At 29.4% G+C, this 14,170-nt stretch overlaps 1 protein-coding gene across 1 annotated transcript; it reads left to right on the top strand.

The window, feature by feature from the left end:
* The first annotated feature begins 3,580 nt into the window (after positions 1 to 3,580).
* On the top strand, positions 3,581 to 13,716 carry LOC113381448 (TATA-binding protein-associated factor 2N-like). Its single transcript, XM_026620354.1, has 2 exons — positions 3,581 to 3,640; positions 13,285 to 13,716. Exons 1-2 carry the CDS (start codon positions 3,581 to 3,583, stop codon positions 13,714 to 13,716), a joined length of 492 nt encoding a protein of 163 aa, XP_026476139.1.
* The last annotated feature ends 454 nt before the right edge of the window (positions 13,717 to 14,170 follow it).

Raw genomic sequence — 14,170 nt, 5'->3', positions numbered from 1 at the left:
TTTGTCAAAAGAAAAGTTAATTTTACGTCATAAGTTAAACGTAACTTTCTTTTTAGGGGTCTTTTTAGTAGATTTCGTTGCTGATAGTCTGTGATGTGAATTCGAATCTGATTCACAATCAGTATCTGATTTGTTTTAATCTCTCTACAGTGAAGTTCTTTTCAGTGCCATTTATGCGGAGTTTGAAGTTTCGATCAGTAACTCGCTCTAGAATTTCATATGGCTCACTGTAAGGTGGCCAAAATTTTTTTTCCGAAAATTTTTTGGCCAAATTTTTTTTGACAATAATTACTGAAAATTTCAAGCTAGCAACAACTAATGCTGGGAAGAATTTGCAACAAATCTTGTTGTGAAATATAAGTCAAAGATTTGGTTAATTAGAAAATGATAAAATTACAGCAAAAGCAACAATTCTTGACCCCAGATATAAGAAAAAGGCCTTTCGATTAGAGAGTTCTGCGGATAAAGCAATTGCTTTGGTTTTAGATGAAGCAAAAGAAATGACTACGGCAGAACATATTGAAGAGGAAAATTATGAACCATTATCAGTACCGTCAAACCATAATATAGATAATGAAATCTGGGAAAATTTTGATATGCGTGTGGTTCAGACAATAGAACAAACTCTTCCCAAATGATTGCAAGAATATATGAATTTGCCATATTTGAATAGAAAGCAAGATCCTGTTCAGTTTTGGGAGGAAAGAAAAAACATATATCCTGCTTTATATAAAATGGGGAAAAAATATTTATGTATACCGGCAACATCCGTTCCGTCAGAGCGCTTATATTTGAAGGCTGGCACATAATCAACGACGGAATAGGTTACAACCAAATAATTTAAATCAACTATTATTCCTACAACGACGATACAGTTTTCATGGAGTCGTCAATTCCAGTTCCAAGCAAAACAACACGCTACACTGGTGATATTTGTACTTCAAACATAAGGACACCGAATTCAGCAAGAAAATTTGTCGAGATTTTGAAGAAATGGATTACTGTGAAAAACAAAACCATTTATAAACTCAAGAGACAACTTAAAAACAAAAGTAAGCATATCAACAATTTACGTGATGCTGTGAACTCTGAATATGACATTTCTTAGTAATTCTGATGCTGTGCAGCATAACACTGTAAGTGAAATGTTATCACCATAGACATTATATTACACATATTGTATTTGTAAGGTAAGTGTTTATGACAGATAATTTTCTCTATTACTAAAGGAACATACTATAATGTATGTGTGAAGTTAAGCAACTAAATAAAATCAGGTAAAATTTCATACATCTTTTGGTACACTCATTTAAATTACACCTAATTTTTTTAAGTACAATATGCCTGCTGTACTCGGTGATTTGAATCACAGAACCTTCGAAGCAAAACGAACAAAATATGAGCCTGAAATTCGAAAATTTGCGATGACGCTACAGTTTTACTCGAGTAGGGCCTATGATTTCGTTCGTCAAAAATTCGGAAATTTATTGCCTGCGCCGTCGACAATTCGACAGGGGCTGTGCGTATTGGATTCGACTCCGGGATTCAATAGAAGTATTTTGGAAAGACTTAAAATTTATTCTGAAACAACAGATAAACCACTTGTTTGCAATTTCATCATTGACCAAATTGCACTCAAGCCCAGCTTATTTTCTTATTACCAAATTGAATGGAGTTGAATATTCTAACCTTGTACAACCCTAAATTATCTTTAAAATTATCCATTTTAACAAGTAAGTTCAGTTGATTTTTCTTGTTTTCTTCATATATAATATGTTGAAGATAGTAAGTGAAACAACCTACATATCATAAAAATGCTATATATTACAGATAAATAAAAAACAATTTTTAAATTTCTATTATTACCCAATAATTGTGTTTAATGAGTCTCCAGGATGTAGCACTAGCGACGAAGCGCCCTTATGTGCCACACTGTCAAAGGGGGGTAGATTATTTGAGTCCTGTCGTTTGTGAACGGGGAACATAACCAGTCTCTTACAGGATCGCGACGTCACGGTAATGTTGTAGAAAGACCGCGAATGTACAAACAATAATAACAAATTAGAGCATGAATTAAGGAGTATAGCAGTAAATGAAAAGGGGATTCACGACAAATAAATGGGTTCATAACAATGGTGACAAGCGCCCGGGAAATGCTTTTCGTTGGTTTAACGATCAAATGATTAAAAAGTATTAATTTCTTTTGGCAATCATTTGATCCCCCATCGACGGCATTATTACGATCTCGGTAATATAATTTTATTGTTAGTTCATTCGCGGGTTTTTTTCTTTCGTGTAAGTTTACAGTTTCTTCGTTCTATTTTTTATTTTGTTATTCATCAATTTCTGGTTTCGATTTGATTTTTCGCGAAGATTCGGCATTTCTTGATTACGCGAGTATTAAATTGGTACATATGAAATGATTTGTTGAACTCTTGGTTACCATAGTTGAATATACAGAAGATTGTTGGAACACTTAAAATTGTGAAAATATAGAGCAATTTGAAATGATGTTTAGCGGTATATATAAATTGAAATGTTGTTGTGGGATCAAAAGGTTTTTCTATGAATTTTGGGGCTATTGCAAACGTAATTTGCAAAATTGGTTAGCGCGAAAATGAATAATCAAGTAGTTCAAGTAATTGTTAGAATTTTGATTTGTTGATTTGAAAATGTATTTAATTTGTAAAATTTAAAGGTTGTTTCATAATAATTTTGAAATGCTGAATCTATTTGTTATATTTGTATTTTTGTTCGTTAACGTTTTTTTTTTGTTCAGTCGCGCGGGCTTTTTTTTTTGTTGATTTCGGTTTTCGCGAAAGGCTTTTGTTCGTGTACAATTAGATACGTTTTTCCTAGGTTAATTATAATTACCATCATTTTAAACTAAGATTATTTTAATATAAATTTTAAATTCAAAATTATTATACTTAGTGTATAGAAAAATGTTGTTCTATACAGATTTAGATTTTTTTTATTACGAACATTGTTAGGATTGTTTAACGTATTCAGTTATTTATAATCATTTTCGTAAACACCAATACATAAAATGTTGTTAATAAATGTTGTTAATACATAAAATCTATGATAATTGCCAGATACATGTTAAGTTTTATTTCGTGGAAATCGTTTTTCTGAGTAGGTTTCCGTTTTTTTTATGTAGTCGTAAATATCTGCAAGTTGTTTCAAAATCTCATATTGCAAGGGTAAGATCATCGAAGTTATTTTCTCTTCGAATTCGAATTTAGAACTGACACAACAAAACGAAGTTTGGTAAATATATACTTATTCAAAATGGATCGTATAATGAGTATGTACTAATGATATGCTGTTTTTATTTTAAGAAAACACGGCTTGCGCGTAATGGCGGACATTGTCCAAGAGTGGCAACTGTTTCATTATGCAAGACTATATTTATTGATGTGGTTGCCAAGGAGTACAACCGGGGCGGGAACAAAGGAAAGAAGAATTTTTCAATCTGCTGTTTGTTAAATTGATAAAAGGTAATAATGATGTTCTTATAATAGTAAATAATGAAACTCTTTACCTAAAATATTTGTATTATTTTTTTAAATCAACAATGATTTCAGAGATTGTAGTTGAAATGGTTTTCAAGGAAATTAAAGTGTCGGATGCTCAGGTAAGAGACTACAATAGAGGATGACTTCATCACGCACAGGACCGGTACACCAGGAATGAAGAGAAGACCAGAGAAGAAAGGATTAGTTTTTAAGTTTAGTTAAGTTTGTTGGAATATTTAAGTTTACTGTAATATTTAGTTAAGTTTATTGTAATATTATAGTTAAGTTTTTTATTGTATTATTTTGTTAGGTTTATTGTATTATTTTATTAGTTTAAGTTTATTATATACTTGTATATTGATTGTAAGATTTTCATAAAATATGATTTTGATAAAATAAAACAGTAAAATGCTTAGATTTTTTCATGAAAATAAATATTATTTTAAACTAGAATTGCATTTTTAATTCATTAGATATTCATTTCAGATTATTTAATTCATTAAAAAAAAATATTCACGTTCCACTTCTAACCCATTTGCCAAATTTGATCGAACGGTGTTCAACCCATTTACCAAATTTTTGACCTATTATCAAAATATTTTCAATGTGTGTGCCAAATCTTGATCCCCAATGGAACTTTTCTCAATCCATAATATATGCTAATAAGGTTGACTAATATCGCAACCGGGTTCGGACTTTAGGTTCATTTCTGTGCGGAGATTGACCAAAATACACGTATGTGGTGCGACGAAAGTTTAACCGATCGACCTAAATGTCGAACCACAGGTCGCCCCTGACTCGCACTTGTGCTATGTGGGAAAGCAAACTTCAGTTCAATTGTCGAATACAATTGTTAACATTAAGTCAATAATTTTACACATTTTCAATTAAAATCAACTGATTCTTTATTTAATAATTATCTCCATCTTTGAAAACCATTTTCAAAAGTATATTTCATGTGTGTCAAGCAAATGAATTGAGTAAAAATGGCGGACGATGTTGAAGACCAAAAATTTTGTCGTGCATGTAATATTAAATTTAATGGAGAAAATATTATTGGATGCGAAGGAGGATGTGAAGGACGGTTTCATAAGAAGTGCGATAAAATTACTAATGAACTATCTAAAGTTTTAAGTGCATACACTAACTTAAAGTGGTTTTGTGACTCATACTCAAAAAAAGTGATGTTAGGATTCCATGTAAAAGTGACATTAAACAAATCCTCAACGAACTAAACATTATCAAGTGCAATCAAGATATAAGTGCAATCAAGAATACTAAAAGTAGCAATGCTACTGCATGTAAAAAAGATAGTCTAGATACTTTTAAAAATATTCCAGAAAATTAAAATCCAAATGTACCAGCTATATTTATCAAACCAAGAAAATTACAAAAAAATTACGAAACGAGACAATATATAGAAAGAAATGTAAATCCGAAAGACGTAAAGGCTAGAGTAAGATTAGTAAATAATACTAAGAATGGAGGATTGATAATTAAAGCTTCAACTACAGATGAAACAAAGGCACTAATGGATCACATGAAAGACAAAATAGGAAATGAATATGAAGTATACATTAAGAAACAGAGAAGCCCAAGACTGATAATTACGAACGCGACTAGAAAATATCGACGGTATGGAAATTTTGCAGGACATGATTGAATACAATCATAATATAAACGAAACAGACCAAATAAAGCTGACTTATCAAAGACAATCGAAAAAAACTGGAAAGTGGGATCACATATATAGAAAAATCTAGGGAAACCTTTTTAAAACTCACGGAAAACTATATACACTTGGGAAGGAAAATTGCTCATATTGTTGAGGACCTAAACATATTAAGATGTTTTGATATTACCAGACTCAACATTTAAGAAGAGTAATAAAGCAAATTTTGTAATCGACAACGACACCTTTTACAATAAAAACATAAAATTAGAGAACAATAAACCTGATTCGCATATTACTCAATTCGGCTTGAACGGGTACACGCATCCCGAGTCTTTTACACTTTATAATTCTGCCTCAAACCGAAAAACAAAATCTCACCCCTAATACTACGAGAATTACCTGGCGATTCAGTATAAAAATTCCTTTTGACAACAATAAATATCTGACACGTAATAAACATATTATGTTAAAGAGATTTAAATTTTTTGAATACTACTCACGATCAAACGATAAATTATCTAATGAATATTACGTGATTACCGAGGCAAATAAAATACTTTCATTACTAACAACTAAACAAAACTTAACAAAAGTTTTAGCGAACGATAAATTAAAATCTAACGATTCTAAAACTAATCATTTTAAACTTTTAGATAAACCTTATCTTTATTTTAACAAACGAACGGCTAAAACTCTAGATATATTTTGTAACATACTGATAGTTTTAGATTCAATAGGATAGTTTTAGCTAATAACGCCATAAATAAAACTATGATTAAAATACTTATTTCGGAAGCTACTGCTTCAATATGTTATGCTATAGATTTTTATCATTAACACAAATTTTATTAACCCATCTCTCTCTACCTGACATAATAAAATAATTTCCTACCCTACTGTAGGTACTAAGCTAGTTATAAGAAATTACTCATTCTGTACGTATACCTTGACCCGATCACATCTTATACAACTAACTAAAATTAAATACAAACAATTTCTGAACTAGTTATTTTTTATTCAGTGGTTTGTTATTTCAGATCTGATATAGCCTTTTTAAATAATTAATTAGATCTGGTCCTTCGAGGTAGTAAAGTGTCCGTGTGTAGTGATTTTCAATTGACTTTTTTAATAAACATTGCGCCGGGCGCTTACATGGGTTATTGTATTATAAATTTTGAAAATGACGGAAAATATTAAAATATATGCAGTGGTGGAATTTGATAAAACTAAAAACAATAAAAAAATGGTAGGTTCCAATTAGTTGGCTTAATGAGGATAATTCTAAGTGTTTATGGAAGAATAAGGTGATGAAGTGGGTGGAACTTGATGTCATACTTGACGAGGAGACATGGATAAAGTACCCAATCAAAATTATTAGCAAAGCTAGTGAGTATTTATGTACATCAAATACTTTAATTATAGTATTATCTCTCGAAATAAATTTTGCACAATTATTTTTACAATAAAAATAATTGTCCTCAATGTTGTTGAAATTGTGTAATATAATTTATTGACGTTTCAGAGGATTATGCCCAAGGATTACGTCGTTTAAAAAGATCATTTGAAACAAATGATATACAGACCACTGATAATGAATCAAACACCTGTTTTATTAAATTCTAAAAATGTCTCTTACTTATTATCGCAAAAACGGCCTTTGAATAACAACAATAATGATTTAAATAATTCAGAACTCTCTGAAGGTAAAGTTGAATTTAGTGCAAAAGCTGCAGTTGATAGTACAACGGAACCCAAAGGTATTTCTTATTTTTTACAGTATTAGATATTACATGATTCAGATAACAATTGAAATATCATTCAAGCCTTAGAAATTACGTGTGATTAATATTAATTGTTGCGATAAAATTTTTCTGATATTCTAAAATTAAAATTAAAAATAAAATTATTCTCACTCATATACTAAAAGTAAAATTACATTCACTCACACAGATTGTCTGAAAGCAAAATAACATATTCACGATTAGGGAATGCACTACCGATGGAAAATTTCAATAGCGGTAATTTTTCATATTAAAACCGGAATACCGGTGAATTACCGGTATTTTTATTATTTTAAACAAACGTAAACAAAATTGAAAGTTACTAGTACAAATATAAAAAATGTATATACAACTACAACTATATTCAACTATATAATAAAAACAATAATTTTTTTTTAAATAATAATTTAACAAAATTAATCGAATTTAATTAACTCATTATCACTATCGAGTATATTGAGTACTTTTCACCAAAAACAAACTTATGAGTATTACATTATTATAATAAACTGTATAATAATTGTTGAGTATTGTTATTTAAAACAATGTGATGCTTCTATAGTATTTTCAAACTTCAAAACGTTTTCGAAAAATAATATTTTTAAATTGTAATAAGAAGCAAAAATGTTTAGTAATATATAAAATATTTTGGCGCAAATATCACTTAAAAAACTGTTACATTTTTACATAAGAGGAAACAAATGTCATTATCTATCGGTCCAATTCTATTTGTGTAACACGCAATAAATATTCAGCTTAATGACGAGTTGAGATAATATTTTGACACTTGTTTATCCTATAGAATCACTTGAAGATATAGCTGTTTATGCGATTATAGAATTTAAAGATAAATTTGTTCCTAGAAATTTGAACTTTAATGTATAAAAAAAAAAATTTCGGCGATTTTCATGATTTTTTTTGGTGATAGATATCATAGTCTTCTAGATCATATTAAAATATTACGGCCCTATGACAAGTCGTTTAATTTTGAAAATCCGAGCCGTTTCTGTGTAATTTGGAAAAAAGTGTTAAACTTTTCGTCCACATTTAGACTCATACTACCGATTCGATTTTAAAAAAATCAAGAACTTTTCGAAAGATATTAGTTTATAGTTTTTTTTATAGTTTATAGTTTATAGTTTGGTGAAAAGTCTCAAACATAAAAAAATTTCACCTCTAAACGCTTTATTGTACGTTACATAATCATGAACATTATCACTCAACTTCTAAGTGACTTTGAACATGGGTAACGCGTATTTAAGCTAAAATATGAACAAACAAAACACAAAAAATTAAATATATATATATATATATATCGGAGATCATGAAACCGCAAGTGACGCGATCCGAGTTCATCCCAAGTTTGGAATGAAAGGAAAAATTAGATATGTTCAGTTGAGATCAACTGTAACATTTTAGATAATCAATGCATGTTTTCAGAATATGATGCACAATTTAATATCTTCGTTTTGGGCACCGTTAGAAGATCAAGAATAATAAATACAATGTCGACAGTTGCTGATAGATAATAGACTTGAATCAATCCTGTCCGTCAATGTGCGTCAAATTCTAATGTGGATCTGCAAAAAGGAAGAAGCGCAGTATCAAAGAAGAAATATACTATTAAATGAATTTGAATAAAAGATATTTTATATAGAAAGAGTTAGTAAAATTAATTAAATAATAAAATTTAGGGAAAAGAAGACATGAATGAGAAGCAGATGATTACTATATTATCATTGGTTAGCAAAGTATTGTTTAATATCAAAATTAACAAATTCTGAAATATCATAGAAATATTGAAATTTTAAGAATTTTACTATAGTATTGTGGAATTTATGATTATTTAATTTTCGTATGTGAAGTGGTAGTAAGTTAAAAAGTTGAATTCCAAATCCGTCAATTGAGTTAAAAGACGTTGCAAGTTTAAATACTGGTGCTTTAATAGTTAAGTTTCTTGTCTTGTAATGAGAATTCGACATTGAAGACAAATTGAAACGTTCGGGATTATTTTTTATAAACGATAAAGTAATGAGCAAAAATATACTGGGAACGGTAAGGATACTATGCTCACGAAAAATGTTTTTACATGAAGATAAAGAACTAATAGAAAAAATTATTCTCAAAGCTCTTTTTTGAAGTTTGAAAATGCGGTTAAGAGATGGAGAGAACGCCCCAAAACTGGATTCCATATGCGATGTGCGAGTAAAAATTGGAATAGTAAATTGAGAGAAGACAATTTAAACTAACCTTAGATTTAAGAACTCTTAACATAAAACACGTTTTTGTTAAATTAGGTCCCAATTTAAGTTTTTATGCAAGTTTTTAGTTGGGAATGATACTGATTAGTTTTAGGTGAATTTAAGCCGATTTCTATGGAACTTTTTTTGGTGATATATATCATATTCTTTTAGAACTTACTGAAATATTGCGGCCTTACGACAAGTAGTTTAATTTTGAAAATTCATCAAAATTTGAAAAAATAGGTTTTTTTGGCGTTTGTTAAAATTAAAATTAGACGATTTATTTGGTAAACGATAGAGTACTTAGACTTAATGATCATACTAAACCATTAAAGTCCCAAAAAAACTGGTTCAATTATAAAAATTATTGTTGTTTGAAAAGTTGCGTTTATAAAATACTCCGAGTACGTGTTCGTTCTTTTTCAATTAAGTGTTATGAATCCACTCGGAATACTTTTAATAATTCATAAAATTTGCCTCAAGGCAAAATACCAATACCAACTAGTTTATTGTACAATTTCTAGATATCCAAAACTATGAGCAACTGGTGCTATTTTTACAATTCATTTCGAAATACAATTCATCACAAAATGACGAAATTAAAAAAAAGCTTGCATTATACCATCGGACAGCAATTCAAAAAAAATGTTAGAAATTGTACAGCAGACAGGAGATGTCCCAAACAAGCAAAGAGCATGGAGTATGATCGGCGATGTCTTGCCCTGTGAAAATATTGAGTCGTTTCTAGCCTTCGAGAACTCCTTGAAAGAAGTCGAGGAAAAACGAAATGCATTGGTATTTAAAAATTATTTAGATATTTTCTACAAATAAAATATTCACAAGTCATTAATTATTACTTAAAATTTACAACAAAAAATGATATAAATATCATTTACAAATATGAATTATAATTTAATAAAGAATTTATTCTTATAGACCGGCGTATTTCAAATGGTTTCGGCGGGTTGTACTAAGTATGTAGTAGATGTCCACAAAATAATGGAGAAAATTTAAAAAAAAAAGAAGTTCAGCTAGAATATAGCGGGTGTGGACATAAAAGGCGAGGGAAAAAAAGTTTTAGAGAAACTATGGAGAGTAAGTCATTATTCTATTCAAATATTTATTTATATTAATTATTTTTAGTATTGTTATCATTATTATTATTGTTTATTATTGTTTCAGAATTCATTATGATTAAATATAAATCTTCACCAGAAGCAAAAAGTCCGGAGCAAAAGACAGAGAAGGTGGACGTGCTCAGCGGAAGTAATTATATATGTACTATTAATAATAAAATTCAACTAATTCAACTTAATGTAATTTAACTATAAATATGAATAAAAAGTAAGTTATTGTCAATATGTATCTTCTATTATTAGTATTATTAACTTCCCGTAGGGTAAGTTATTTTAATTGTCGAAAAATCGTAATTTAAAATTTTTGCATATCTTTACATTTCAGAGGTTTCTTAGCATTTTGGCACACCTTAGAAAAAATGAGTGTATGTGTGGATACATTTTTTTGCCGACGATTTTGGGCGTACGGAACAACCGTTTTGAATGATCCAAAAAAACCTTGAACTCGTAATGATAGAGAAAACTGGTGGTTTTTGACAAAGACAGGTCCAGCCGTTTTAGAGTTACAAAGCAAAATGTGCAAAAAATGGCAGAAAAGAAAAAGAATTTATTTAATTTTCATTTTTTTTTTTTGAATATCGAAAATAATTCTAATTTTAATTCTAATTGTAGCTAAAGTTCTATAAAAATCTCATATACTTACAATAATTAATTTTAACTATGAAATTCTGTTTATATAATTCTTATAAATATTAGACAATGCCTTTATTTTAAATCCAATTAATTGAGTTAAATAAAAGGCGTTGTCCAATTCGTAATCTCTTACATTTTGTCTATAAAATAAAAATAATTTAAGTTTGGCTAAATCAACACAGGAATATTGTGGAAATAAATATTTTTTTACATAAAGATCTGGTTTTTGACATTTGCATTTTATTTCAAATTAATTATAACTGTTAAAATATTTTCTTTTTGGTCGATATTTGATATAATATAATATAACATTTAGTTTGTCTAGTTTGTTTTTGTCAGATTCCAATTAGGTAGTACTATTCCATTTAAGAGGTTACAATTTCCTGTAAAATTAGCATTTCCGATGACAATCAAAATATATCTTAACTGATATACTAATAATAATATTATATTTTAATTAAACAAATTTCTTCACACTTCGATAAATAATTCCAACGCATCATAATGTTTTGTTTATTTTAATTTTGTTTGTCATTTTTTTTAATTAATGAATAAATAAAATTTTAGTCTATAATTTGTATCATTGATTGTATCTATAATTTGTTTGGCAATATTGCTTATAACATAACTTCAAATAATTAATTTATTTGTTTCTTATTGGAGTCGTTAAAAATTCATTTTTTTTTTTGAACTGTCAAAATTTTGTTTATGATTAATTTTAAATTCAATAAGTCGCTTTTTTATTGTGATCTATAATGGTTTGATGAAGTTTTGGTATCCGAAATAATTTGGTAAGCTAATCAAATAAACATAAATTATAAATTTATTTATCTAATTATTTTGATAAATATTGACAAATGACTTTTCACTTTTCATGTCAACATTTATTTAAATTCATAAACATTGATTTTTAATTAGATTTAAAACTATAAACAGTGATAAATGTTGGATATATCTGTATATGTATGTTTTTGAAAAAATCAAATGTTTTTTTCTCGAATTTTCCATAACATTTGCCATTGTAGTGTTTTGTTTCTTTTAGTCATTTTCTGTCAAAATTTTTACAAATTTATAAAAATTATATATTTATATTTTAAATTTACTTCTCAAAATTTCCTTTAACCTAAGTTGGATATATATGCACACGATGAGCCAATAAAATTTAAGATCGATTCAGTAGTTTGGGCGTCCATCGCAAACCAACATCGTGACACGAGGTTGTTCAAACTCAATTGTTTCTTCTTCCACCCAGTACAAAGGAACTATTTGTTTACCTTTTTTAAGCAATTTTTCGTATTTTTTAAAAAAGTTATTTTCATCAGAAGAATTCCGTATAGTTTTTAGTTTCGATAATACTTTTAATTGCCTTTTGTCTGAAACCCCGTCTGATAGGGTCACCGATTCTGTTTACAAGTTGGATTGCAGTGATTGCAATATGTGTTAAATTGGGGAAAGTTCCCAGTATATTTATAAGAGAGTTAATCAACATATCTGTAATTCAAAAAATCCAAACCAGTTCAAAACGATATTTTCAGATCATATGCTCAATCTCAATCACTCTTTTAACACTTCACATCCTGTTATTATTTATATCGAAAAAAAATAGTGACCTTAGAAAATTTGCTGAATCCTTTCTTATTTCATTAAATTCCTCTTGTGTTAATAAACGCAATTCATCCCACCTTTTACAATTAATTTGCTATCTCCTTTATGATAATTAATACAATTTTGTTTTTTTCTGTTCAAACTTTTATATGTTTTGCATTTTCCTTTTTGACTAAATCCATTTCAACCACTTTGGTCTGCATTTGTCCTTCGAAACATTCCCCTTCCTACTAGGCTATTAACACGCCTAGTTTAAGCATTACAGTCTAGTTTTTGGCGTGATATAGGCGTGTTTCAAGCGTCATAATGTGACATTTCATAACTTTTTTCAAAATGTTTTTAATTTTATAGTTATTCATTATTTTTTTAATTAAACTATATTGGTTTTTTATTATTGTTAAGAAAAAATTCAAATTTGTTGTAGTTGCTAAATGATGACACGCATCTGGTGTCGAAACGTATAAATAGAAGTTTTTAATACTTTTTACCTTTTTTATGTCGACGAATGGGCTGCTATTTACTTTGAAATATGTTTCAACGTCGAAAAAACTATCAAGATATATATATATATATATATATATATATATATATATAAGATTTTATAGTTACATAAAGGTAATGTTAAATTTTTATAATAATACATAAATACATAGCAATTAGCTATTATAATATTATTAATTATTATTTTAGTCCACAGACGATGCGAGTTGGGGCGGCTGCAGAGGAAACAGCCGCGGCGGCATAGGAAACAACCGCGGCGGCATAGGAAACAACCGCGGCGGCGTAGAAAACAACCGCGGCGGCGTAGAAAACAACCGCGGCGGCGTAGAAAACAACCGCGGCGGCGTAGAAAACAACCGCTGCGGTAGAGGAAACAACGGCGGCGGTAGAGGAAACACTCGTGGCGGTAGAGGACACAACGGCGGCGGTAGAGGAAACGACGGCGGCGGTAGAGGAAACAACGGCGGCGGTAGAGGAAACAACAGCGGCGGTCGCGTAAACAGACGCGGTGGCCACGGAAATTACCGCGGAGACAAACGCGGCGGCCGCGGAAGCAACCACGGTGGGCAAAGAAACCATCGCGGCGGCCAGGATAGGAACTCCAATTCCAATGGTAAATAACATCCATGGCTATACAATATGTTAAAATTAAATTTAAGTAAGATAAATTATTTGTGAAATAAAAAGATTCATATTCAAGCGTAAATTTTATTTTTGTCTATCTTGTATATTTGTATTTTTTTCAGGGGTTGTATATATATTTTCAAAATGACTTTGTTTAGCATTCTATTCTATAATAACTAATAGATTATGTGTAATTTTAAGCGCACTATATATGCTGCAAGCAAAAATGTGCCAAATAAAACCCGGCAGACCCGCGACTAACATAACCACAAGAACGATTGTTAACAATTGCAAAAAGTAGGCTGAAAACGTTGTCGAACTAATATAAAACACAACAATATTACTTTATATTCATAGTTATTTATTAATATTCATCACTAATTCAGTTATTAATAAGATAAATGTAAAAACTGTGCCAAATAAACACTGGCAGGCCCGCGACTAATTTATC

The sequence above is a fragment of the Ctenocephalides felis genome, unplaced genomic scaffold (genome assembly GCF_003426905.1).
Source record: "Ctenocephalides felis isolate EL2017-DRISC unplaced genomic scaffold, ASM342690v1 CF-g0.4_SCAFFOLD_02905, whole genome shotgun sequence".
In the NCBI taxonomy this organism is placed as follows: domain Eukaryota; kingdom Metazoa; phylum Arthropoda; class Insecta; order Siphonaptera; family Pulicidae; genus Ctenocephalides; species Ctenocephalides felis.
This window is presented reverse-complemented; position numbering and strand designations above follow the sequence as displayed.

Excerpts from the sequence above, each read along its gene's own strand:
- LOC113381448 (XM_026620354.1), top strand. The coding sequence starts at position 3,581 with ATGATTTCAGAGATTGTAGTTGAAATGGTTTTCAAGGAAATTAAAGTG. Across the intron at positions 3,641-13,284 it reads TTAAAGTGTCGGATGCTCAG|TCCACAGACGATGCGAGTTG; the intron begins GTAAGAGACTAC and ends TTATTATTTTAG.